The following is a 26,714-nucleotide window of genomic DNA, read 5'->3' on the forward strand; positions in this document are numbered from 1 at the left end:
AACTCCAGCTGACCTAAATGAAGCAATTGTTACTGTGTAATTTTCTCAAAGGTCTGAACTCTTTCCGGATATATTTTCATGAAATTCAGTTCGACTCGTCATTCAGTGCTGGGAATTTAACGGTTTAAGTAAATTTCCACGGATACCAACTGCGATGGCACCACATTCACTTCTGACGAAGGTATGCAACATATTTACTCGATAAAATTAAATAACTTTTCGCGTTACTCGTCATTTCGTGTGCGGCATTTAAGACTCAACTTAGCATAATTTTTAAATTCTGTTGGTTGTACACAAACCTTTTTCAATGGAAGTTAATCCCATAGGCTGCTTCCGAACAAAGGTGGCATAATTGTGTTTGGCCATCTAGGGCAGAACTATGTTAACAAACGGGATTATATTTGCTTATTCAAGACTTTCTGTCTGAGTTTATTATTTCCAGCCTTTGTACCTTCAGAATCTTTCACGAACTTCTCATCATGAGTATCTAAAGTTGCAAATAGAAGATTACTTCAAGTAACACCGAAACTTTTTTACTACCTCTCGGAAAACTTTCAGATGCAAATGAAATACCCGACGAATTGCATTTTAATTACAAACCACTCGACGTCATCTCCATCAGCACTTTAAGTAAACAAACGTATCTCTTGATGCATTTTACACCGTCATCTACTGAAAATTTTTCTTTTTGGCCTTTTCTACGTTTATGTAAGCTTATTGTGAAAGACTTAAATCAGTTTTAAACTCGTTGTTTTGGCGATAACAGAGTTTCATTTGCGAGGTATTGAAGGTAATAGCGAGTTTTCGACTTCGCTGCGAACCGCTAAACCCTGAATTTCTCAGATATTTCAAAATTTAGCGGAACTAACTGCTCCTATCGCGTCAACACAATCTGCTCCCCCCAATAAAACTCTGAAAACTTTCTATAGTTCACTTGTGCCTACCATTCCAAACAGTGTTTGTTTACAAACCAAACTTTAAACGTCAAAATAACTTGTCAAGTTGGGATGTTATGCGGAAGTTCAAACTTATCACTATCGAGTTGTTTTAAAATCTGTTTTTCTCGTCTTCTTTACCCTACGATTGCGAGCTTTTATAAGTTTCCGTTTTGAGGTAGATTGTACAATTAGGTTTTTTCAGTTGGGCATTACTATCGAAGCGTTCCGTTTAAGCTAAAGTAGACTGATGTTTTCTTTTGAACGTTGCGGAACTTGGTGTAGCACTACAATCAGTAACATTTGGTTAATGCAGTCTTAATTTTATACTCGAGCTTTTGCAAGGCCTGTGACTCTCCCTTTTGAGACCTTTTGATGATCGGGATACATTTGGTTGCTAAGAAACATTCCTGAAGATTGCGGGCTCAACTCAGTCAGTTGTAAAGTTGAGGATGTTCCCAGCCTTTTCCGAGCCTCGTCAATTCTCTTGTCATGAACATCTGTGACAAAAGCATAACATTGACTTAACAACATTTAGGTTCCTCTTCTAGACGGACAGTTGCTCCCTTAGGCGGCATATGGAATTTTCTTTTTAAAAAGCCTCGCTTGATAACCAGGGCAGCTTTCAGAGGGCGCTGGCTGGCTAATCTTGTTTCAAAATGGGCTCCCGCGTGCACACCTTGACTTGAGACTTAGCTTTATATTTCACGCGCTGGTTCCCCTTTTTTCTTATAGAAGTGAACAACACAAACAAACTGTCTCTCTGCGCAGCCAGCTGTAGCATTTGAGACTAACCCGAGTTATGGTTTCAGCTGATTTTCTAAATATAACTTACGTCAGAGTAAAATAATTCATGATTTGTTTTGCCCACGATGCGGAAACACGCTTCAAACATGTCAGTTAATCCAGGGAGTAGGAAATGGAGTTCACGTCATAGTTTTTTTTTCGCATACGTCTTGGAAACACGTTTTAAATTCGTTGATTAAATGATAAGAAGTAAATTGGATTCTTGTCGCTGTTCACTCACCATCAAGGCAAAAATCCCAAACGAGTTAATTATCTCATGAAGCTGATGAGAAAGGAAAGTGTCATTTTGGTATACTGTGGAAATATGTTTGAAAGGTTGTTTTCACCTTAAATAAATACTACAAACAATATTATTTGTGTTGGTTATGATAGTTCATACAATAAAATTTAAAAGTAATTTCCTAAAAACTTTTTAATGCCTCTCAATTAGGTCTATTCAGCCAAGGTAAATGATATTATGTCAGACAGGATAATCTAATTTCATCAAATGAGTTGATAATGTAAATTGACCAACGTTAAGAGTTTCTAAAGCTTACGTTTCGAGCGTCAGCCCTTCGTCAGAGCGAATTGCTGACTAAGGGGTTTACCGTGATCAGCTTACATTATCAAGTCAGTTTATAAAAACGAAATTATTTCGCAATACCCTCCTCCAACAACGCAGCACCATTGATGATAATTTAACCTAAGTATCAATTTTTTTTAATAGAATCTTGAATAAACATGAACAAAACAGCGACGATTTTTGATCATGAGACGGTGTGTGGGCGTCTCAAAAGTAATCTCTGCATTGAAATTTGTTTAGTATGGAGCAAGGAATATTTTCTTTGTAAAGAATGTTTATGACACTCCTTTTTTGCGGCTTGCTAAGGTTATTGTGAATGCCGAGTGCTGTGGTAAAATGCTCGGAAACTCAAATTGGCTTGTTGTGATAATCGAATTTATTTACATTTCAGCTTTCTCAGCATATTCGCCCTCCAACGGCTTTCGGTTTCAGTGGGTTTTATGATCTCATGCCGGATACTAGAATTCCCTTTTGATGGTTCTATTTAAACTCTCATATTTTTTTAAGCTCTTCGTATTTGACCTGTGTAGAGGAAGCTTTCTTCGGTTCTTTCCCCTAGGGAGGTTCATATCTACCGAAATTTTTATTATATGCAAAATTCAGGAACGGAAAATCTAGTTTGTTTTTTCAAAATTCCTTCACCAACGTCCTAAGTGTTGTTGAGTTAATTGATGTAGTTGTTTGTGAAAGGATTTATGTCTAACAAATATTTTAAGACTCTTAGATGCTTTAGCTTACTCAACAAAAATCAATCGTTAGTTACCGCGTGTGATGACAGTGGAAAGAGCTTCTCTCTGTGTCGGTCAGTTCAACGAGACCGCAGGCCACGTTTTCAAATTGTTAAGTTCGACCGGTCGATGTCCTAGTTTTCCTTGAATTATCGGTGCCTGGTCATTTTGATTATTTAGGAGAATAAGCAAACTAGTCAACGATTTAATGGGTTGTCGATCGAAAACATTCTCAGATTAAAATCACAGGAAAGAGTGGAACAAGCAACGGGAATTAAGAACTGCTTATAAAATGAACAGAAAGTGAATAAGAGCAATTATTTTAGGAGTTAATGTTTTGCGGTTAAAATTCGTGATGCGGCAAAAACTTCTAATTTCCTTTTTGTGGTTTGACTCCGAGAGATATTTACAGAGTTTTTCCGGTAATTTGCAGTATTGTTCTTGTTTATCGCGCCTACACGCCCAGTTTCTTTTGTTTTTGAACTGCAATTGATATTCAATTGATTTACGAGTTCACAGTCTGACTGAGAAACACAAGTGTCGTTTGTTTCGCAAGAAGTGAAGTGCTAAATGTGTTTCAGTCAAGTCCACTCGCAGAGAAACAACATAACACGCACGCCGCGCAGAGAAGACTTTGCTGTTCAGGTCTAAACAGGTCTAGATGCCGACGGCACAAATGCGTCTTCGAATCCAACGTACTAGATCCTCTTCTAGGGGTGAGTACACTTTCAAATTTTCCTTTAAGAGTTCAAGAAACAGATATTTCCGCTGTGTCAGTGCGGTAGATTCGTTGCTATCAGCTTCATTGCTATCTGAGATATCAGTATGCAATTTGTTTGTTGTTCAGTTTGCAGGCAGCACAATGTAAGAGCGAAAGAGTAATGTTATTTTTGATGAGTGTAGTATTATAGGCTTTGCTGAGAATTTGAGTGTCTTTATCTTGAGACTGTCGCCACTGAGTTGTTTAAGTTTCCGTTGTCCCCTGTTCGAAGAATTACGTTTCCGCGACTCTGTCAGGAAACGGTGCATGGAACTGGCCCAATATTTCAAGTTACTCCAAAGGTTGAAAGAAATAACCCGTTCGTTAAGACTCGAATTAAACTTTACCAAGTCGTCGAAGGAACATGCTTCAGCAAATTCCTGAGGAACAAAAATATATTGACAATACATGAGCAAAACTTGAGAATATTTCCTAAGAAGTTTCGTGTAACCAAGTTTATCAGTATATTTTGTAAACCATTTCTGTTCTAAGACGCTTCCTGATAAGTTCTTCGGCTTCATGATGGAGTATTAAGTTCTTCCTGGGTCACTGGCGAGGGATGAAGTGTTCTTGTCGCGTTTGAAGAAGCATTAATTATATTGTACATACGAGTGAGCGTTACTTAGGTTTCGCCAGAATGAACTCATTCAAATAACTTTAAGTTTTAAAATTATAGTGTGGCATAGACAAATTGCTCATTTTCTGCTCGGTGTGTTTGAAATTTTATCCACATCATGATAATGTGGCTTTTTGTTACTTTTCGTGCGCTAGATGGACCAGCTTTTGTTTCAAAACGTAAAATTACTATTATTAGAAAAATCGCACATTTAAGAAGTTAAAAAAAAGGTGAATACTGCAATTGGACCTAATAGTGGAAATAAATGCGTGGCATTTATCGCTAATGGTATTTTCTGTAGTACCTGTTGATTGTGTGGTTAAATTTTATTGATTCAGCTTCTGAAGTACTTCCCCCCTGTCGTCTACCCAAGCATTTTTTAAAATTCAAAGTTGATGAGAGATCGCATTTAAAATAGCGTGCGAGCAGGGCCTCACTGTACGAGCTTTCTTCACCCACAGGAAGATAGGGCACCTCGGGTAACGCAACCCGGCGAGACGTCTGGAAGGGGTCTGGCACTAATATCAGTGCCCGAATCCTTGGCTACATAGAAGAATAGTAACAAATTTGTTGTAACATGGTAGCTCAATTTCAAAGCTTTAGAAACCATATTGATGGGTGGCGATCATTCTTAACTGTTTCGAAATATCAAAGTAAACGTGACAAGAACAACTTAATTTGATCACAGAAAGTCAAGCAAATTTACCATTGCTGATTGAGCCCATAATAAGTCTCATTTACTGCTCTTACAGTTTTCAACCCATAATACTTTTCTCGTACACTATTCGCATCATTTTTCGAACGAGTCTCTACTTCAGTCAGGATTTCTTCTGGCTCTCGTATGAGCATGATACCTACAGCAATACACGCGTGTGAAAAGTTGTTTGCTATCCGTTGACAATAAGTTGATCGGATACCTCAACTACAAATGACATGTAAGCCGGAAGTTTCAGATTTTCGTTGTATTAAACCACAGAAAACCGTGATTGTAATCCCCAGCCGGATTTACTCCAAGCTAGTTCATAATTTTTACTCAAGTTCTGTGACAGCTAAATCTCGAGTAGCTTGAAGATTCCAACACTGAGTTGTACGCGGGACAACAGCTTTTCCTTTTGGAAAATTTGGCTAAAATGTTTCAATTTCGTCATTTGGAATTTCGTGTCAAGTCTTTCTCCTTCGGCCATCCTTGGTCCTTCTTGGTCAATCATCGACTTTTTTTGTGTTTTCCTACCCTAGCAAACGATAATTTCAGGATATTTCTTATCGGCCGAGTTAGTATATGTTGGCACGTACCGGATAAAGCCGGCAAACATCCCATCAGCGGTCGCTCTTTCCGCCTACTCTTATCTCATTGATTGGCGCCATTGAAGTTTCTTAGTCCCGTTTAAGCACTCAAAAGGTTATCTCGATGCTGGCAAAATTCACTGTGGGCCGGAGAACTCAGGCGGATTAGAAAAGCTGGGAATAGCACACAGGGTAAAGTCTACACTTGTCACGCTAGAGGAAACTGAAGATATAAGAGTAATGTTTCATGGTTAACTCCAATTTTAAGTCCACGAGATCATGAACAACTTTGGCGGCGAGTTTTAGCGGAACGAAAAGTATCAACAGACGCCACAGACTTTTCCAAACTTTATGAATAAAAGGCGAACTGATCACGTGGCTTTCAGAAACATTTTTGTCTCACCAAGCTATCCTCTTCAGCTCAAAAGATAATATTCTCATTGTTTACTTTACGTGACTCTGATAAAGTTGAGATCCACAGTCATGGAATTAACGTTTTATTTGATGTACTGTCAACTATGTTAGCAGTATGTCTCATGAGGAAAAGTCGTATCAAAATACTTCATGCCTAGACGTGACAGGCAAAGATAGAGTCTGATTACCTAACTTGTCTTAGCCCGGGAAAATGATACAGTTTTAGTGTTCTTTTTCTTGCGCTCTAACTGACTCGTTGGTGAACAGCTATCTTGTTCAGCCATAGGATACGTGTCTTTTGAGTGACAGTGACTGAAATGCTCAATGTCTGTACGTGATTGTCAAAGATAGAAGCAGATAAACTCATTAATAAGGTTCAAGTGTTCCGTTTCTCGCGACTAAAATGAGCTTTAGGTGAAAATCTTAGTGGTTTCAACTGCGTTTTGTCTCGACACTGCGATAAGTTTGCACCGGAACTGAGATGAAGCATGGCCATTTTTATCAAAACAGGTATCGGGGAACGGTGATATAACAGGATATAACATTATCTGGGATATTTCCCTCTTATATTCAGGTTGTTAAAGGTACTTATATGTCAAAACGTCATAAATTGTGCAGCGCAAATGTCCATCTTGAGTTGAAATGTTTATGTCTCCCACTGTACGCAAAAAATTTGGGATACACCTTGTTTGTAGTGTTCCGAAGTTACATTCATGGGCGTCGACATACTAAAACCAACATTTTTATCCATTGTTTTCTGTGACGAAGTTTTATATTGTCTAGTGACGCCAAACTAAAGAAACAACACGTGCCAAGGGTGCGAAAACGTTAAGGTTCGAAGTGATTGGTTTGGGTTTCCATTTGATTGGCAGTTAAAAAAAACGGGGATTTCCCTTGACTAATGTTGAGTATAGAGTTGCACGATAAGTTTGGCTTCGTCATGTCACAAAAATCCTCAAGATTGGAGAGCCGCCAAAGATAAGGGTCACTAAAAATATTTAGACAAAAAATTGAAAAGGTCATACTCCTACATAGAAATTTCGGTTTGCTTTCATCGCGGATTGACTGTACATTTCATCGCCATTTTTCTGGTGTTTAATTTTAAATGCTGTTTTCGTTTTTTGTTGCTATATGTGTCAATGGTGTGTTGAAAGAGTCAATAAGTCATCTGGACTTAGGAACAATTTAGAAATTCTTCAATTCTGTTATTCTGCGCTTGTATGATGGAGCTTTTTTTTTCAATGTGTATGTTTCTTGCTGTCAGGAAACGAAGCATACCAGCTTTTATCCAAAACAAGTTCTCGTTGTGTGCCGTTTGAAGCGTAATAAACGATTAAAATTTATCTCGCTAACGTCGTATGTTCCAAGTATTATTGATCGCAAATTGCATTGGAATTAAGAACAACCGTGCTGGTTAGAAAAACCTCGAAAATCAATTTGCTCGAAGCTTTTTCCTTCACTCTGTTAAGTTAAAACACAGTTCTGAAGACGATTGCATCTAGTTTCGTTTGGATTCCTTCACCGATAGTTCATTCTTCAACCGAATCTTGTATTGTTCAGTGATAGTAACCAATCAGGGTTTTTTTTCTCTCTCCTGACAGCCAATCAGATGAGGTACTCACACCACATTTCCCGCGCTTACATGGTACCGTGGCGTTTTCCCGCGCCTTGATTCCAGTAACATGTTTTCAGGTTATGGTTGCATATTTCCCGCGCTTCGCACTGGTGACCGGTGGCAGAATTTTCCGCGCGCTTTTTCATGTTTTTGCCTCGTGACATATTTTCCCGCTTTAACAAGGACATGTTTGTCGTGCAGGTTCATTCACATGTTTTCCTTAAACCAGTACCAGTTATCAGGTACCAGTTGTATGGTTTCCCGCGCTTGGCACCACTTGCAGAGTTGCACTACGCAGCAACTTCTAGTAGAAGTATGCTGTAAATTTTGTCGGCTTTTTAGAGTCGCATTTCCATGCTATAGTAAACTATATCTGTGCTTTCACAAGACAAGACTGCACACAATGTTACCCGAGATAAAACTGATTTGCTAATTTTCTGAGTAGTTGATACATAATGAAAGTTTAAACTGTTAAAGGGGCAGTGTATTGCTTAACATTCTTGCAAATTTATGTCTAATCGATTCAACAAATCTTGACTGTAAATTACGTCTTTTTTGTTAGAATGCGTTCATTTAATTATGATCGAAAGCCTTTTAAATGCGCCACCATACCTCCAGACAGAAAATTCCATGCGTTTTTTCACACGCTTCAAACTTCTGAGTTTTTATTATAACAACAATAAGAAATTATCAAACTGTAGATTATTTTTGAATTTCATGGCAAGAGAAGGAAACTCGTCCAAAAATAACAAAAACTGTTACATAACGAGAGGTCCTGAAATCGTCTTCGAGTTTGTGAGAAAAAAGCTGTGGCCTGCCGAAAGAGTCGTGCGTGGGTTTCGTTTGTCTTTTGTGTTTATGTTATGTATCAAACCATTTATCAACCAAACATTCCATTCTTCAATTATAGCACAAAGGGAAAGAGTGTGTTTATTGTTCCCCTTGAAAACGTCAATTAAATCGCACTCAATCGCATTTCTTTTTTGACGAGTCCATTTAGGCGGAACGTAAAAACCCGATTAACATACTACTTCTGAAGAGTTGTTATTGAGAAACATTGACCTTTAAAATGGGTCGCAGTATAATTTGTGTGCGTTGCTGTAGCTTCGCTCCGATAACAAACGGACGATATTTTTGTCTGGCCTGTAACTGGGAGACACCTAATCTGATTGAAGAATGTGCTGGCGACGCCCAGAAACTTAAGATGTTACTTTAATAATCTGTTCCTGTCCTACATCAGATTTGATTTAGGGTTATTTCTGGACGAAATAACTCAGCTTTTTCCCAGATGTTTATGAAAAGAGATCATTTGATACCCCAAATTGAAGTTTTAAGTGCAGTAAAAGCTTGGCTACTCTGCATATTTCGACCCAGTGAGGTTCAAACTCGAACACAGCGGGTTGAAATATAGCGAACCAGTTTTCTTTCGTTTAGTGTGACACTTATCTATTTCCGTGACCACCAAATTGATTTTTTTCAATCAAATTTCGATCGGCGCTTGTGCCCTGACCTCAATACCACTAGCTCTCGTCAAGAGAGACGAGATTAAATCTTATCTTGTCATAATGGTAAAAAGAAAAATTGAACGGTATCTCAGCTTAGGGATTGGTAGATATATTAATTGCCGCGCCAAAGTCGCAACTCTCAGCGGAAAAAGTAGCTTTTAGGGAAATATTCGCCTGCCAGCCGCAAACTCGAGAGTCAGTGATCGCATGGGCGTTGAAATGTACATCCTGGTAGATTACTATCGTTGTCAAGGCTGTCAACCTTTTTACTCATGAACTAGCGTAAACCAATCAGGGCAGTTTTTTGCTGATGATTTTCTTCGAAGCGTGTCGGAATTGTTTTGGGATGTTGACGTCTCGTCAGTTGGACTGAAATGCCTCGCGGTGCGTGGCGCGTGATGTCTTTGCAACATTCGTTTTGTCAGAGCGTGATCGCGTATCAACGCTAATTGCAGCTCATAATTGATGAGGTTTAGCGGACATCTTTGCGTAGAAACCGCTCTTTTGAGCTCGGGAAAGCGACTATGAGCTCAGGTAAAAACAGCTGCATTGTGGCCTTGTGCCATTTTGTCAGTTGTGGGTTTTTTTAGTGATCCGAAGGCAGTTCTTCGCTGTGTCGTGTAGAGTTTTCCTCTGTTAATGGTGTAGCGGTGAATCTCAATTTGGATTTGTTCTCAATCAAACTTTTCTCCTCCAGGACTTAAAGGGAAACTTTTTGGTGGCAGCAAAGTGAAAAGAGCCCGCTCGTTTTCCGGTAGAGAGAAACAGAAATGGACGCCAGCGAAAGACGCGAAAGAAGGTAAGTCAATTTTAAATCGGAAGTACACATTTAATGATGCCTCAGGTATTTTCTCTGTTATTCTTCTAACAGACTTTTAATGCTCATTTAGATTTTATTCTAAAGAATTATTGCTGAGTAATTTCATGCGTTGATGTCCCTAAGGTTATTGAAGTAGCAAGATATTCGTTGTTTTAAGTCCTCCGCATTTTATCATTGATATTTTAAAAACAATTCATAAATTACAGGGAAAAAATTTTTACAAAAGCCCTGAGGCGCTGCAGCGGGGAACACATTTTTCATGTCCGCGTGTTGATTGTGGTTTTGGTCTCAGAAATAAATCATCGTCTCAAATTTGAACGCCTCAGAATACCAAAGATCTTTTTGTGGAGAAAAGTCACGTCTACTTGAGACTCTTGTTTAGTATTTGATTTTTAATATTGTTAAAGGTTAGCCGTGTGTAACCACACTTAATGCCTACACGCTTTATGCTGTCTCGCTGAGCTGAACAAAGCCTTAGTCCGATATTTAGCCTTGAAAAGCACAGCTAGTTTGAGCAGATCTGTTCTCTGTTTCCGTTGGGCACATTCGTCTCGCGTGAAGCCTCCATTTTTACGAAATTCAGGCGACAATGTTGGATTTTAAAGAGTCAAAATGTGCCATTGTAGGTAAGTTCGGAGCGATATGTTTAGAACAGACTTGCGCGCGATGTATGTTTGTTAACCGCGTTCGTCGCGCGCGGTCGAACTTAGGATCAGTAACCAAAGCTAAGTGACTTATTTTTTAGAGCGGGTTGTTCCTAAACCGTTATTCTCGAAAAGTTGCTAAGCGCATTTGTCATAATGACCTCACAGCTTCACAGAACAAGGGATTTACGCAAACACGATAAACAAAGCAGAGCTTATAGAAGACGCAATGACAAAGGAAGTCTTTCGAGTCTCTTTGTTCGAAGCTCTTTCTAAATCTTCAGTATAACAGATGTGACAATGCGGTAGCAATAAATCTTTTCCTTCAGCGAGCTCGTCTTTGCTTGGTAGAGGTTCCTCTCTAAGGGATGCGCTCTCAAAGAACACGGAAAATTGTAAGAGGTGAAATGAGACGGAAAAGCGAAGGAGGTACATTTACAAGGTTTTGTTTTCATTGCGAAAGTTTTCCTTCCTGTTTCTATGTTTTTAAAACGGCTTTTACTGGGTTTGAGGCTTAATCTTGGTAATTCTGTCCATGTATGGAGGGATATTGTTAAGTTTTTTTTCGGGTGAAAGGCAACGTCTGAAGTGATCTAAGATCCCTTGCTAATTGGTTTTAATATTAAACACCCCCCGAAAACGAATTGTCAATTTCGTGTCGATTTTGTGCGCATCAGAAATGCGTGTTTTTGTCTCACAGCAACTGACGCGAATTTTATCAGATTAAGATATGCCAAACACAAAGAGCTGGCCCAGAATTCTAACGTAACGCTTGTAGTCTGAATACATTTGATGCCATCAGTTTGTTTGTCTCGAGCTCCTAACGTAAATATTGCCGGCTGAGTTTACGGACGCTGTTACTTAAGCCAAATTTCTAGAGTTGCCACTGGACGGTGGTTTCAGCTCTTGTCCCGTCTCCCATGACATGGCCACCGGAACATCAGAGTGATGTTGCTGTTTTTAAGTGATGGGGGATAGCCAGACCTTTCTTGTGCGTTACACTAAAAGGCAGAAATGTAAGTGCTTTCCAGTTTTAGTTGTAATTACTTCTAAGTAAACGAGAGAGTACATTCGCTGATTTTGCATATGTTTCAACAACCGTTCGCGGGGGCCACTCCAAGTTGTGTGTTGCGTGGCGAAAGTTCTTTCCGGCTTCCCACGTCAAATTGGTTGCAAAAATTTCGCTTTTAATTTATCTGCCAATAATTAAAGAAATGCGTTACCTATCTCATTCACAAATTTGACATGATGGAAATGGTAACAGATACCAGAACACCGAAATGGGGTACGCTGCTCGATTGACAAGAGTTTTCCCATTCGTTTTAAAAGCTTATTATTCTTACAGTTGGGTTTAAGCGAAATTGTAAGATGTATTTGTGCACGATCTTTGGGGAATCATTGCAAGAAACGCCATATATTTCACTCGGCATTTACGACCGTTTAACCGCTTGTAGACGGTTAAGTCCATCTTCCTTCCTTTCGTCGAGTTGTCATACCGTCATTTAGGGAACTTCGTCTTTTTGGCACAATGTTCGGTAGCGTGACAGGTTTGAAACTCAATGTCATTTACCCCGCGACAAATCTTTTACACGTAGTTTTCCATTTCATAATTTTTCCAATTCAATGTATTTTGAATAGATCACTTTGCGTGCATTCCCGTAAAGTAACGACAATTCTACGTTTCTAAAATTTCGATTGTAACTTAATCCTAGCAATCACTCTTGTGGGAAAAATAATAATAATGACACCGCTTGCCCACGATTCACCAAAGTACACAATCACAGATTTCTACATTTACGAAGCTTCCAACTAATATTCCATTCACTTCTTGTATCACGGAGAAAACCGCCATATTTGTTTCTGTCGTGCTGTGCACGGATATTTTCATAACATTTTTTTCAATCCCTTAGCAATATGGTTTTGTATTCGGACATGTTTGTCAAGTTTGTGAGTTTAAAATTTGGCCAAGCAACGATATATGTAAATCAAGTTTCATAAACACCAAGCTGTTTGTGAAAAATTTATGAGAGATTTATCGTCGTAACTCGTGATTGCGAATGAGTTAAGAATATATTGAAAACTTATGCACCTAACAATCATGGACACTTTTCGTTTTGGGTCCATAGTCACTAAATGAAGCGAGATTAATTTGACAACACAGTTGTTGTACATGCTTGGGAGATTCTTCGAATTTTATGTAAATACGCCAAATATCCTACTACGGAATTTAAACGCGGGTGGTAAAAGTCAAATTTGTGATCGCGAAACATCGTTGTACGGCATTTAAAAGGCACATCGAGTGTACTTGTTTCCATTCAAGGCTTAAATTTACAGAGATTGACGAGAACATTTTTATCACGTATTTAGAGAGACTCAAGCCAAACCGCACTTCCAATTAAGTTGCTGATTCGTGTTTGTTGTCGAATGTTAATCAAATCTTTCTGGGTTTTTTGTGTTTTTGCGATAAGAATCCTTTCCTAACAATGCCTAGTATCCCTAATACAAATCGGTTTCATTTAAATCAGTTCCGCGACCATTACATCTCTACATTTTTACTGTAGAAACAATGGTTACTTTTTGATAATCGGTTTATCCAAAATACAGGTTTTCCATCCACTTAAATTGAGGTTTTCTGATTTATTGGAACAAAATTGGTTGTTGTTTCTTTTCAAATTACTGACTTCCTGTTTTTTCTCTGAAGTTAGACATTCTTTACTTTTAATTGAGAATACAAAATCATTTTCTTAGCCAAAAAATGTGGTACTAAGTCATGTGAGCTTAAAATTTGAAGTTTATTTTGAGTCAAAAATACACATCTTCACTTTTGAAATATTGGAATAAACATATATTTAGATATATATTGTATGTCTGCTATAAAAAAAATATTGGTTTTCATATTAGTCTGTGGTTTACTGCGAATTTGCATCATAGCTTGTTTATGATTAGTTTTTATAAACAAAGATCCTTCTAGAGATAAATCTTTGGGAAGACATTGTAATCAAAAGTGAAATGTATTAAATTTATATACAAAAGATGAGTGCTATCGTGACATAATATAACACGTAAAAATTTCATCGGAAATATTTGCATGGATAGGAAACAGTTTTGAAGATCATACTGAGCTTATCTGTAGTTAAGCTGGATCTAAGGGTTTCTGATATTGAGGTCATCCTTTTGTGCTATAACATTACAACTGTATTTAAGGTACTTTTATGCTCCAGTAACTTTTCAAGCCTCAGTGATGTATTCTTCAAAGTTCAACAATCTTGCTGTCAAAGTCACAGAAGAAGCAATTGTATTTTATTTCAAAGTGAAAGGTCAAGTATTCCAAAGCTTTGAATTATAATCTCCTTATTCCCTTAAGTTGCGTGACCTGATAAGAGGCAAAATTCATTTCAATATAATTATTTATAGGTTTATGTTGAGTTCTGGAGGTTTCCCTTATACAGAACCATGTCCTAATGATCACCTGGGGAATGGGGGAAAGTGGGTGTTGTAGACATGGTCATTATAAGGAGGAAAGGTTCAATATGAAACTTTTTTCTATCTGTCGGGAAGGTTGAACATTTTATTCTAGTTGTCTATTAAGCAAAAGATGATGTAATTCAGTGAATGACACAGGCATACTTGTAGGAAAAAAGAATCTAAGTGCTTACAATAGGAGTCAAACCCATGACCTTCTGACTAGTACCTTGGGCACACTACCACTGAACTACAGAAGAGTTGTGGTGGGCTAGGCTATCAACAAGGTCTATGGAGACAAACTTCCTGTATATTGCTAGGATAGGAATGTATACAAATATAAGTTATCAGTTATTTAAGGTAACACAATCAATTTATATCAAGAAATTAAAACAAGAACCAAAACTTGGGTCAGAATTAAACTGAGGCAAAACAAGTATGATACACATGTTACCTTGGTGTATACAATTTTTGCTTCAAGGCTAATTTACAAATGATGTACTTTATCTTGCAAAAAATAGAGTTGTTAGTAGGTGTCTGGTTTAGAAAGTTATTCTTTGACAGAAAAGACAGCTAAGATGATAAATTAACTGATGATGTTAGCTAACACCCTTCATGTCTTTGCAGGGATTTTATACCAAATTCTACATGTTATTTATTTAGCTTGGCTTTTTTATTTCTTACTATCTTTTTATTGTATGAAAAAGGAACGGCATTTGATCATTAACCTTGTGTGCAAAAGCAAGTACAGGTTTTTTAGATGTTTAGAAGATATTGGAGGGTTAGTGTTTTTTCATCTCTGGAATTTTTATGCTAAATGTTCATCTGATATTGACTTGGAAGATGCTTGGAGGCAGATGTGCTCTTAGATTTTTATAAACACATTAACCAATTCTGTTCAACCATCTCAAAGAGAATGTAATATTCCGATGCAACGATTGACTTAAACAGAGACCTGTTAAAATAGGTAAATCTATTTTAAATACTGTTACAGTATAAATTTTATTAAACTGAACAAAAAAAAATATATTGTTATTTAACTCAGCCCTTGAGTTGGTTTTTCAAACCATGTTAATTTTATTGTGATATTTCTTCTTTTATGTGTATTACAAAAATTGACTCTTTGACTCCCATGAGTGACCAAGACGGAATTTCTCCTTACAATATTGATACAATATCAATCAGACAAGTGATGAGAATAAAGAAAACTATCAATTTGGGGATAATTAACTGATCCAATACCAAATTCTCTGAACTAACATTATAAGAATTGGAAGGTTGATGGTAAGGAGAATTTACAAATTAAGTGTGGGAGTTAAAGGATTAAACTGGTTTTGAAAAAGATAAAACTAGACCAAACATTTGAACCATAACAAAAAAATTTGCCCTTGATGAAGCATGGCAAATTGAAATCAATCAACAAATTGTGTAATTATAAATTCATATCTCAAAGTTATTTTTTATGTTGGCATGTTTCTATTCACCATCTGTCAATTGATGGGTTTTTTCCCTTATCTATGCATTTTTTCTGTCTTGGAATCCATGTTATGTAGTAAAATACTCTAAAATTACCACTGCTGTGGAATGATAAAATGTATCTTTCTTTCTTTCTTTCTTTGATTGCTAACTAAAAATAATTAATAAGATGTATTTTTAATTAACAGCACATGTGTAATTGATTTTGGAAATCACAATGTCTGCAGCCATTAAGAAAATGATATGTAAAAAGAAGTCATTTCTTCAATTGGCTGTTGATTTAAAACTGAATACTATCAATCAGGTTGTAAATCAATCCCTTGTTATTTAATACTTAGAAAAAAGATATGTGAATTTGCCTGAATTAATTAGAACTAGCTCAAGTTAGCTTAATTTTGCTTGTCCAAATAAAAATTTTAAAATTTATTCTAATCTGTATTTCCTTGGAGTATAAATTATTTAGAGGCAGCTTTTACTGTGTTTGGAAAAATCATAAATTATTAACTAAAAAACATGATGTTTTATTTCTTGGATTTGAAATTTTTTTAATTTTGTATGCAGTGTATCAAAGTTGACAAGTTTTTTTGTGCCTTTTTTGGTTTGTTTGTTTTATTTTTACATTACTTCTCAACTAATGAAAGTATTTACAAGATATTATTGAAAGTATCAACTCTATCTGAAGTTATGAATCGATTGTTCCTTTTCTGAACCATTCTCTACAAAATGTAGATAAAACATGTTCATCTGTAAATTTTGAAATTTACTCTTTGTTGTCTTAAAAAAGCTTCTAATCTTATGCAGCCCCACTACCCATTTTCCTTTTTTTTCAGTCAATTTTCCCCAAACTAATGTGGAAATGTAAATATTTTTGTTATGACTTGTTTGACCATAGTATTTCTTCACAGTAAGTTCTGTTCTAACAAGGAATTGAGAATTTACTCAAAAAGCATTCAACTTAATGGTCGAATTTCCAATGTTTTGTCTGGCCTTGAAGCTTTGATGTGTGCAGTTCTTTATTATTTATTTTTTAATTAACATTTCTTTGAAATGTAAATGTCGTGTTCCTTTGTATTCTCTTTGATATGCAAATTTTGTTGTTCACAGTTTGGTTGATAGGATTCAGAGAGATGACTGTGAACTCCTCAATTGCAGGTCTTTCTGACATCTATGCATATCAGATTTCTTCAGATTGAAATTTCTTTATTATTTTGATACTAAACTTGCTGTTGGGCTAAATTTTTTTAATTGTTTTTGGAACTGCTGGCAATTCTCTTTATGCAAGGTTTCAATATTCTTAAGTGACATCTGTATGTGAAAATTAGGATCTTCTTAAGTACACTGTCTGTCGCCCAAGTTTTTTTTCTGTTGAGAAGAAGACCTTTTATTGTGGACAAACTCTTCAAAAGTATTATTTCAAGTTTTCAAATGGAATATGAAGCTTCTCAACTTTTCAAAACCAATTATGCAGGTTAGTTCACCTTGGCAGTTGTTGTTTAATGCGCAGGATCCCTATCTCTGTGTCATAGCATATCAAGGTGTTCTTTTACATTGAAATCCAGAATTTCTGTCTTTGTAAGCTGTAACTTGGTGGTTAAATCAGTATGAGGGGAAGGATGAGATATTTCTCCTTTTATGTTTAATTTTTATATTCTTAACACTTGTTCAGTTTGGTCTAACAGAGCTCCAAAAAATATTTCAGTCTTGATATGTAGTAAGGAAGATGATATTTAAAGGAACTATGTTGTTTTGCCTTTGGTAAATAAATTCTTCAAATAACCAATATGTTTCTTAAAAGCTTTAAGTTGGTAACACTAGGTTATCTTCTGTTGTGAATTTTAAAAAGCTGAAATTTAGAGCTAAAGCTCTTTGTTTTGGCAATCAAAACTTGCCAAAGTGGTCTACCTACCTTTATGGGCCTAAAGTTGATAACCAACAAATTGTTTCACTTGCTTATTTGTATTCTCGATTATGACAAACTTTGTGTTTCGTTTTAGACACAGCCACCACTGTCAGTGATTCAGAAGCCAAGACCCATGCACGACGCCCAAGGAGGCGGACTACTGGAGGGTCAGAAACTGGACAGGAGATTGAAAAAGCAAAGAGATTACATGCACAGGGAAATGGGAATTCCAGTGAACCAGACAATCAGGCTGCCCAGACACTTTCACGTCAGCAGATTATTGCCATGGTAAAGAAGCGGTTTGGTTTAAAACCAGGAGAGCAAAATGGTAACAAACCAAATGGAATACAGGATGTGCCACCGGTGAGACTATTTCACTTATTGAATGTAATTGCACAACCTCCTTAAACGCACTTTGGTTTAGTGACTGTAACTAACTATAACAATGAGAAAGTGTGCTCTTAAAGGACTACTTTTCAGGCATTAGGGCTGTTCCTTCTTGAAACCTGGGTGGCCACAAATGACTTATTTTTGTCATCCGATGAACTTGCAAGAACGAAGCACCCCAGATTTCTGGGACAAGAAGCTTCAAGCCCCCATCCATTCTTCTAAGAGCACACCTTAGCTGTGCCATTCCAAGCCTTCCAGTGATTGAACAGTGTACATTGTAATTGTTATGGTTACAGTGCAAAAATCTTAGACTCAACAGTATTTTTTTTTTGTTTTGGTTTTTTATTTGCACAAGTCCTACTTGAAAACTTTTGCATACAAGCTCTTTTTCCAATATTTTGCTTGTATGCTGTGAAACATTGTCAAATGCTGGCAATAAATAGTCATTGCATAATATGACAAAACATTTCATCTTGGCCAAGAGAATGACTAGATACTTCTTGAATTTTAAGAAAACTTGTCGAATGTTCTGATTGAGGCCCTGTTCACAAATTCAAGATGTTAGCAGTTTGACTTCTATTGTAACAGAATTTACAACTGCGTGTTCTCCAATTGAATTTATACAATAAGTACTAGTCAAATACTTATGAAATAAAAATTGTGAAAATTGTGTAAGAATAGTTTGCAGCAAGTGAAGAGGCACTGAATATTTCTAGTACAGTTGAAAATTACATTTGTTTAGAAGACAAGTTGATGTCTCAGGGTTTTGAAGCTCTGAATTTGTTCATTTAATATTTCATAGGAAGATTTTGGAATTCTGTTATTTCACTGAGGTAGTTTTATCAACACTAATCAGTGTGAGTTACCTGTGAACTAAGCCACTTCCTTTTCACCTAGCATGGTTCTGCATTTTAACAGATAAAATTACAGGCTTTTACAACATCCTTGCTTATAACTGACCACCTATTTGACCATTTTATTTGTTGGAGTTAAATTTTGCAAATTTTTAATAGAAACTATAAAAGAAAGGGAAAAATTTTGTGTTAACTAATCACAAAGCGCCTTTCAATTTGCATTTATTTGCTAATTTGTCTTCCTTGCTGTAAATTTGTTTTGTGGTAATTACATTTTTATAACTTTGTACTTAAGCCACACAAGTAAAATAACTCTAGGTTGACCTTTGCTTGGACATTTCCTTGCATTTCTTTTTTTGGCTTTATTTCTTGGATGTAAATCTCCTTCTAAAAAGTCTAATCATTGATAGATAAATTTTTGTAATTATATAATACAGACACACCAAAAACAAAAAGTATTAAGTAATGACAATGCTCTTTTAGAAGTATTCTTGCATGTATTTGCTTATTTTTCTTACTGGCTTAGATCCCCACCTTCAGACTAATCTGTTATTATTAATACCAAATATGGGTTGCATAACAGGGTGGCCAGATGAGATTAGGACTAAGCCTGGTTTATTAACATGGGGGTTCCCTTTGTCTGTGGTAACTGGCATGCAAATTTCTCTCTGTGGGTCATTAGCTATTGTCAAGGCTCCAGCATTTCACTGAGTTATTGGTCAGCATTCTCTCATTTTACAATGGAACAACAAGGTTACATGCGTAGGATTAGGGTATGTTTATACGAACCAGAGACTCAAAATTCTTTGTTACCTTTGTTGCCTGTTATAGTTAGTTTTCGTCCGATTCATTATGCAGATTTTTCAGCAAAAGGCCAAATAGTGCCAAACCAATCATGTTTTTGTTATGTTTTGTCAACACAGATATATATTTTGCCTCTAAAGGTTCAAACAAAGCTGTGTTTAAAAGCTTGGGGCAATGGGGTTTTCCTTTCACAAGAGTAAAACATTTGTTTTAATTTTTTAACTTTCTTCAATCAAAGTTTCAAGTGGTGCATTTAACTATTATGTTTATGCTGGTGTAAGCAGAATAACCACAGGGTTAATGCATTCTGCTTTCCCTTTTTCAGCGTTTAATTTTTTCTCCAACTTGACTGTTGATATTGAGACTTTGATGAGATAGGTAGCTTGTTCAACAGATCTGCTTTCTTCCTGCCTAAATATGTAATTTTTCAAGCTGAAAGAAGCAAGTCATTAAAATAGAGGCAGCTGGTGATGTTAAGTGTTTGACTTTTTTCTATCTTCTGTGAAGATGTTCAGCCTCACTTTTGAAGTTGTTCTAAATCATATTCCTCTTCCCTTAGATTTTTATTTTCAAAATTCAAAAAGATGTAGTGCCTCCTTTTAAAATTTATCGTTTTCATCTTCAATTTCATTCCTTAATTTTCTAAGATGCAGTTTTGGTTTTCAATTATGTTGCAAATGAGTACTGCTTAAATTTAATGTAAAAGATTAATTGCATTCTTTTTATATTCATCATTTTCATCATTAATTTCATTTCTATTTTTGCCAAGATGTGGTTTTGGTTTTCAATTAGGTTGCAAATGAGTATTGTTAAAATTTAATTTACATGGAACTACTTCTCTCCTTTCATCCATTAACATGTAAAGACTTATGAAAAATTGTTTTCAAAATTTCATCTTTCCTAGGTCTGCAATTCTATTTTTCTGTGTATTTTGTTAACTTGCTACAAATTATTTTACATGAGCACTGTCTCAACATTTTATTATTTTGACAACAGTTTGTCACGTACTTCTGCTGATGACTTCAGCACAGGCTGTTTAAATGTTAGTCACTGTCACCAAAAGTTTTTTTTTTCTTTACTTCTATTACTTTCTACTTCAATTTTCAGTTTATCTTATTAATTTAATTATTTTGCAGGCCATACCTCCACTTCCTACTTCATCTCCTAAACAGAAAAGATACGAACTACTTTTGGATAAACCAGGATCATATCCAACAATGCCAAGAAGAGAAGAAAACCATGTGCCTCACACAAATTCAACCCCAGGTAAAGGGAATTTGCAATGACAATGTAGTTTCCTAACACTTGTAATACTGATAAGGAAAAGTCTGCCAACGACGTTGCCTAATGTGACTTCTCCAGCTTCCTGGATGAGTAGTTAAACTCAATTAACCCTTAAGAAATTCATCAGGTTATCATGAATTTTAAAGGGGGACAGGATACCCTAATGGTTAGCACACTTGACTCTAGGTCTAAAGGTCTGGGTATGAGACCAGGCCAGGTCATTATGTTGTGTTCGTTGGCAAGATACGTTACTCTCACAGCACTTCTCTCCTGGCAGAAGTGCAAGGGAATTTTCAGGGTAAAATGACAAAATACTGGAAGTAACCTGCAGTGGGCTGGTATCCCATCCTGGGGAAGTAGCCAGGAGTACTCCTAGAGACTTTATGGGATAAGCTCCAACTTGATGCTTCACTACCTCCTGAAACTTGCCAGTTTATACTCCAGGGTGTAGTCAAGACACCTCTAAAGGTGTTAAGTGCAAGAAAGAAAGAAAGTGATGACAGTGCCTTGGGTGCAAACCCTGACCTGTCGAAGCAGAGCCCAATACACTAACAGTTAAAAGAGAAATAATCCATTGGTGAGAAAATAAAGTGATTAGCTGGTCAATGAAACTGGAAACAAAAGTTCATTTAGTTGTAGGTCACTTAAATATGTTTTCTGCTGATTTATTGATCAACTGAGTTCTTTTCTCTTTGGATCTCAGGGGTTGTGTACCTTCAGTATGGTGATGAAATCAAACGTGCCATGTTGCCAGCAGGTTTGGATGATCTTCAACAGGTGCAGTCAATGTTCAACCAAACATTCCCTGATAAGATCAAGAACAATGCAGACAACAGAAAAACCATCTACATTAAAGACAACTCTTGTGGAGTTTTCTATGAGCTCGACAATGTTGGGTAATAATTTATTTAATATTTTTTACAGCTATTTGACTGTTAAGTCATTATGCCTGCTTATTGAAATGAAATTTAATAGTTAATTTATAGCAAACACAAAAAACTGGTATTAAAGTTTCTAGAGATAAAAGCCAAATTTGTGGATGCAAGTTTCAATTTCAATTTTCTTCAGACTTACATTTTTATTAATTTCTAGCATTTTGCTGTCATTTGTTTTTGTCTGCTGCCAATGTTGTTGTGGTTTTTTTTAAATATTTGTTCAGTACTTCCCCACTGAAGTACATTGAAGTTATGACAATTGCAATTGTACTTCTTTCCTCAGTGATTTGTCAAACAAGTCGCATCTGAAAGTTCTAGAGTCCAGGCCATTCCAGAATGGTCCTGTCTCGCACCCTGTCAGCAGCTCCACAGCTGTACACACTGGAGCCCAGGTGACAAGCACGCCCTTACCTAATCACAGTCATGTTGCTCCAGCTGATGCAATTCACAGTGGCCAGGGTGTCAAATATACAAAGACAACTACTGTAACAAGACAAGCAAGTGGAGGGCCTAGTGTAACAACAGTTACCAGAGTTGTGGGTAGCACTAATGAGAAAGAAGAGAGTACAGTTTCACATTCAGTGACTAGTGGAACTCTGATGGAACAGAAGAAAGTTCCTTTGCCTGGTCTCGGTGCCAGTCACAATCTGAAACCCAGAAGGTATCAAAAGATGTTTTGGTTGCAAAAAAAAAAAAAAAAGAAATATGTACAGCCACTTTTTACTTTCAGTTCTAGATTATAAGGGAGTATTATCAGCAAATTTGTGATGATTTTTTGTGAAATGCAAAACCAGCTCTCATGGAGGCAAGACCTCTTACTCTCTTCCAGTGCCCCCCTTCACCCACTGGAGTATGAATGGTTATCAGACAACTGTCATGAAACTCCCTGAGGAACTGATGGGGGAAACCTAAGATAGAAGGGCATCCCATCCGGAGGGGGGGAGGTGTAGGAATAAGATACTCCCCAGATACCCCATATTACAGGAATTGGGATAATTTCTGGTGTGTTGGCCTGTAGCTTGAGAGAAGACTTGAAATATTTATCCTACTAATCCCTCCATTTTCTTCGTAATTTGCATTGATGATTTTCAGACCCTCTCGTGATCCAGTTGAGGATCAAATTGACCATCTCACCAACATGCTGCAAGATGCCCTGAAAACAGGAAGCCACGACAGTTTACCTACGAAAAATTCAGAGGGAAGTGCATCAAGCTCACAGAGCAGTTTTATTGACCATGGTTCCTTAGAAGGTAATGAACCAAGGCATTTGCAGCCCTTTAGATCACGTGTGAGGAGTGATTCCGGAAATGAGTCCCTCTTGTCTGATGTTAGTCCATCCACACCTGTAGAAGGTACACTGCACTAGCAATGATCAGGAATGATTGCAAGCAACTTCTGGCTAATTTTTTTCTTATGCACATAGTTCTTTGAAGTTTTCATGTATAAAGAATAGATTCTCAAGGTCCACTGCTTGAACAATGGCAAGGTTTTACTAGACATTTATGGCAACAGCAAAAATGAACTTCACTGACCAAGACCAGTTTGCATGAACTAGACTCAGCTAACAACTCCTCACTTGATTCTGATGATAAATTCACTCAAGTTGTTGAAATGTCAGTCACCGCTTATGACAACAGTCCTTCTCAGAGCTATTGGTTGAAAAAATAAAATAAAAATAAAAAATAATAGACAAATAAGAGTTGATAACTGGTACCCTTACCTGGACAATGAGAGTATGCAATCAATTGGTACCCCCTGGCTCAAACCATTCACTGTTTCTTTTAACTCTTAAATGGACACAATAATAAAATTGAAGAAAATGTCTCTAAACAGCAAAAGTAAACATCTTGCAAACAGCAAGAAGTTCAATTTCTGTTTCTGCCATAAAAGTCACACTAAACCTTTCTAATACTACTCTTGCCTTTACTAAAACAAATAAGAACCCTAATCTTTGTGTTTCTGTGATGTGCCACTGTTGATGTCACATTGTATTTATTCCTTTGTATTTGATCTTGTCTCTTTCTTCACTTTTGCTTTTCCTTGCTCATTTCACTGATCATTGTTATTTTTGTATTTTATTTGTTGTCGTTGCTGCATTGATTTTGGTTCATGTTTTCACTGACTAAACTACATTTCCATTGATCTTACTCTTTTTTTTTCTGAGTTTGTCTTTTGCAATTTTGTTTTTACTCAACATCATCAAGTTAATCCTTTCTAATTGTTAATGTATTCTTAACCCTTTGATGTTGCTTTTGTTGACTTTGACTTTGACTCGTTTGTACTGGGTGTGGTGAACTGTCCAGTTCTGTTGGAACAAGTTAAATCACAATTTTTTTTCACAATGCATTGGTTAATTATGTTAATTGGTTAATTGTCTTCCTTTGTAAAAGATGCATGAGTGAGAGAAAAGTCAAGAAATTTTTCTAACTTTTTCTGTCTACCTGTGTTGACTCACCTGTGACCACAAAAAAAGCCACAGATCAGAGAGAAACAGATTGAAACAGACTGAAGTATTGTGCTATATGAGGCCTTTTAAGAGGCTGTAGATCAGTGGTTGTTAAAAATCTATCAAGTTGAAACAGAACCTCTGAATTTCCCCTTCCCTTACAGGAAAACCTAAACAGGTACCAGCACCTCCCCCAAGAGCCTCAAGTTCCAGAGAATCATCTTTAAAATACAGTCAAACATTGCAAAGAGATTTCACCCCAAGAGGAACCAAGAGAGACATTAGTGTTCAATACCAGACACAGACTCTCCCTCTGCCTTCCACGAAACCAAAACAGAGATTGCTAGACAGTCCTACACCTCTTTCATCAAGCAGTTCAACCTCATCTGGCAGCCATGCCTCAGTCAAATATGAAGGTTTGTTTTGAATGAGGTCTTGATTAAGAAAGGGTTATGCCATATTAATTTAAATTATGATTACCATAATTGTTTGAAAGAAAATAAAGACAGAAAAAAAAAGAAATAGTGCAGGAAACACTCTATAGGTTAATCAAACATCATACGTTTTTCTACTGTTATTTATCTCTGCATGCATTTCTCTGTTTCAGACTTTGATTTTTTTTGTATTTCCTACTTCTCAGTATCATGTTCTGTATTTAGGTCGTGTCAAGGACCATAAAGCTCTCGAAGTGAGAGCATCAACACTCCGGGGTGACCTGAGGATGCTTAGAGCTGAACTCACTCAACTGAAACAGTTCCAAACTTTCCAAGCACAACAGTTTGATGAAATGATTCAAAGGGCCAAGGAACAGATTGTGCAACGTGTTGCTCAGACAAACAGTGGTAAGCTTGTTAATCTTTCTCATGCCATTTATTGATGGACTAAGACCAAAACAATTTATTTTCCTCTGTAGGGGATGACGGTGGTCTGAAATCTAGAAGACAGAAAGTCCATGTGGAAGAGATGACTTATATTCGAGGAAAAAATGATATAAACAGGCACATAAGGTACAACTCATCCACTGAGAATTGAAAAATCTCATGCAATATTTTATCTTTCCATCTAGCTTCAAATTAATGTATGTCATTTTCTCATATCTTTTGTATTTGTGTGATTTACAGTGAGCTTGAGAGTGAAGTGGAGATGCTTCGTCTAGATGTTGTGCAAAAGAGGTGCATTGCAAATCCTTCTGAAGTTGACAGTCTCAACAGTCAGTTGGGGATTATAAGCCGTCAAGTTTCAGACCTAAAGAGTAAGTCAGGTGGTCACATGATAGTAATAGAGCTGTCCTACATATTATCATCACCTTATCAGGCATTGGGGTGCATTTTGCTGGCTAAAATGGAGATTTTGTTATTTTAGCTTTTTCACATGCTTGCATGATTATTCAAACTGTTTTGCTGTGATTTTTCTCTGTTTTGTTTCCTCAATGCCCTCCAAAGTGATAATAATAATAATGATACAATTTATGTTCATGGGCAAAATTTTTTGGGTTCTTCTCATTCATTCTATTGCTTGCCATCACAGAGTCAGGCTTAAAACATTTTTATTATTAACTGTGAACATCAATGTTATTGTTTTATTAATTGCTTCTCTTGTTTTGAAGAAAGATCAAGGTTAGTTTTTACTTCTAATACAACTTTGTTTTATTCCAGGTCAATTTGCAGAACTTCATGACAACATGAAATCAGTCATGGCCTCAGAGTTAGAGGTTATTGTTCAGGGAGATAAGTAAGTTTAAACAGAAGTTAATCCTTCACACCCCATCATTATTATTGTTATTAATATTCTCTATACCCTATGCTACTGACTAGGAGAATGTGTTTGACAGTTAGGGGCTTCTTAGATTGGTGATCATTTCCTTTTCCTCGTGACCTTTACAATTGATTTAAGGGTGATATTGTAAGGTGAAATTAGAAGCCAGTCACACTCAGGGTAAAAAGGGCATGGGAATTCTCTGGCTGCTACAGAAATGGGTTTGAATTTTATTAAATTACAGTTTGTTATCTGTAACCTGTGGTAAAACCAGCCTAATAACATATTTAATTGCTATTGTACATTATTTCCTGGCAGATTTTTGAAGGAAGAACCTTCTAAACTGGAGAACCTTGTCAGTCGATGTAAACACATTACTGGAACATTATTTACATTACAAAAGTAAGAAAACATTTGGAATTTGTTAGTATATGATAAGTATAGTGCAATTTGGTGCAATTTGGTGTTAATAAGCATGAGTAAATTTTATCAAAGACAACAAAATTAAAATCATGTACTTGTTAATAATGTACATGAATGTAGATGAAAAAACATCACAGTCAAGACAGATGTAAATTTTGGCAGTACGTATGCTATTTGTAGTTTGCACTCATGTTACAACTTTGCACTTGTTACATTTGGAATGCACTCGTTTTCAGCCAATCAGATGTTGATTATTTTTTCATGTCCATACTTATGGTACTTATGGTATATGTAA

At 36.5% G+C, this 26,714-nt stretch overlaps 1 protein-coding gene and 1 long non-coding RNA gene across 7 annotated transcripts in view; one reads left to right on the forward strand and one right to left on the reverse strand.

Moving 5' to 3' along the window:
• LOC131776137 (coiled-coil domain-containing protein CG32809) overlaps window positions 1-26,714 on the forward strand; it is a 31,562-nt gene that overhangs the window by 1,106 nt on the left and 3,742 nt on the right. The window contains exons 1-13 of one of the 6 annotated variants that reach the window (XM_059092280.2): window positions 3,522-3,748; window positions 9,924-10,025; window positions 17,623-17,891; window positions 20,713-20,842; window positions 21,564-21,756; window positions 22,079-22,456; window positions 22,888-23,147; window positions 24,406-24,657; window positions 24,901-25,083; window positions 25,155-25,248; window positions 25,363-25,493; window positions 25,897-25,972; window positions 26,315-26,398. In XM_059092280.2, the coding sequence (XP_058948263.2) occupies window positions 3,694-3,748; window positions 9,924-10,025; window positions 17,623-17,891; window positions 20,713-20,842; window positions 21,564-21,756; window positions 22,079-22,456; window positions 22,888-23,147; window positions 24,406-24,657; window positions 24,901-25,083; window positions 25,155-25,248; window positions 25,363-25,493; window positions 25,897-25,972; window positions 26,315-26,398 (2,207 nt within the window). In that variant the 5' untranslated portion in view covers window positions 3,522-3,693. Of the gene's footprint in view, window positions 1-3,521; window positions 3,749-9,443; window positions 9,761-9,923; window positions 10,026-10,549; window positions 10,673-11,400; window positions 11,707-17,622; window positions 17,892-20,712; window positions 20,843-21,563; window positions 21,757-22,078; window positions 22,457-22,887; window positions 23,148-24,405; window positions 24,658-24,900; window positions 25,084-25,154; window positions 25,249-25,362; window positions 25,494-25,896; window positions 25,973-26,314; window positions 26,399-26,714 lie in introns of those variants that run through there. The other 5 variants (XM_059092281.2, XM_059092278.2, XM_059092279.2 and 2 more) reach the window with 5 other exon arrangements.
• LOC136283828 (uncharacterized) lies at window positions 3,382-6,051 on the reverse strand. The gene is made up of 2 exons (XR_010718930.1): window positions 5,702-6,051; window positions 3,382-4,172 (listed from the first exon to the last, which is right to left on the reverse strand). It is a non-coding gene; the product is annotated as an uncharacterized lncRNA (long non-coding RNA).

This window comes from Pocillopora verrucosa, chromosome 10, assembly GCF_036669915.1.
Source record: "Pocillopora verrucosa isolate sample1 chromosome 10, ASM3666991v2, whole genome shotgun sequence".
In the NCBI taxonomy this organism is placed as follows: domain Eukaryota; kingdom Metazoa; phylum Cnidaria; class Anthozoa; order Scleractinia; family Pocilloporidae; genus Pocillopora; species Pocillopora verrucosa.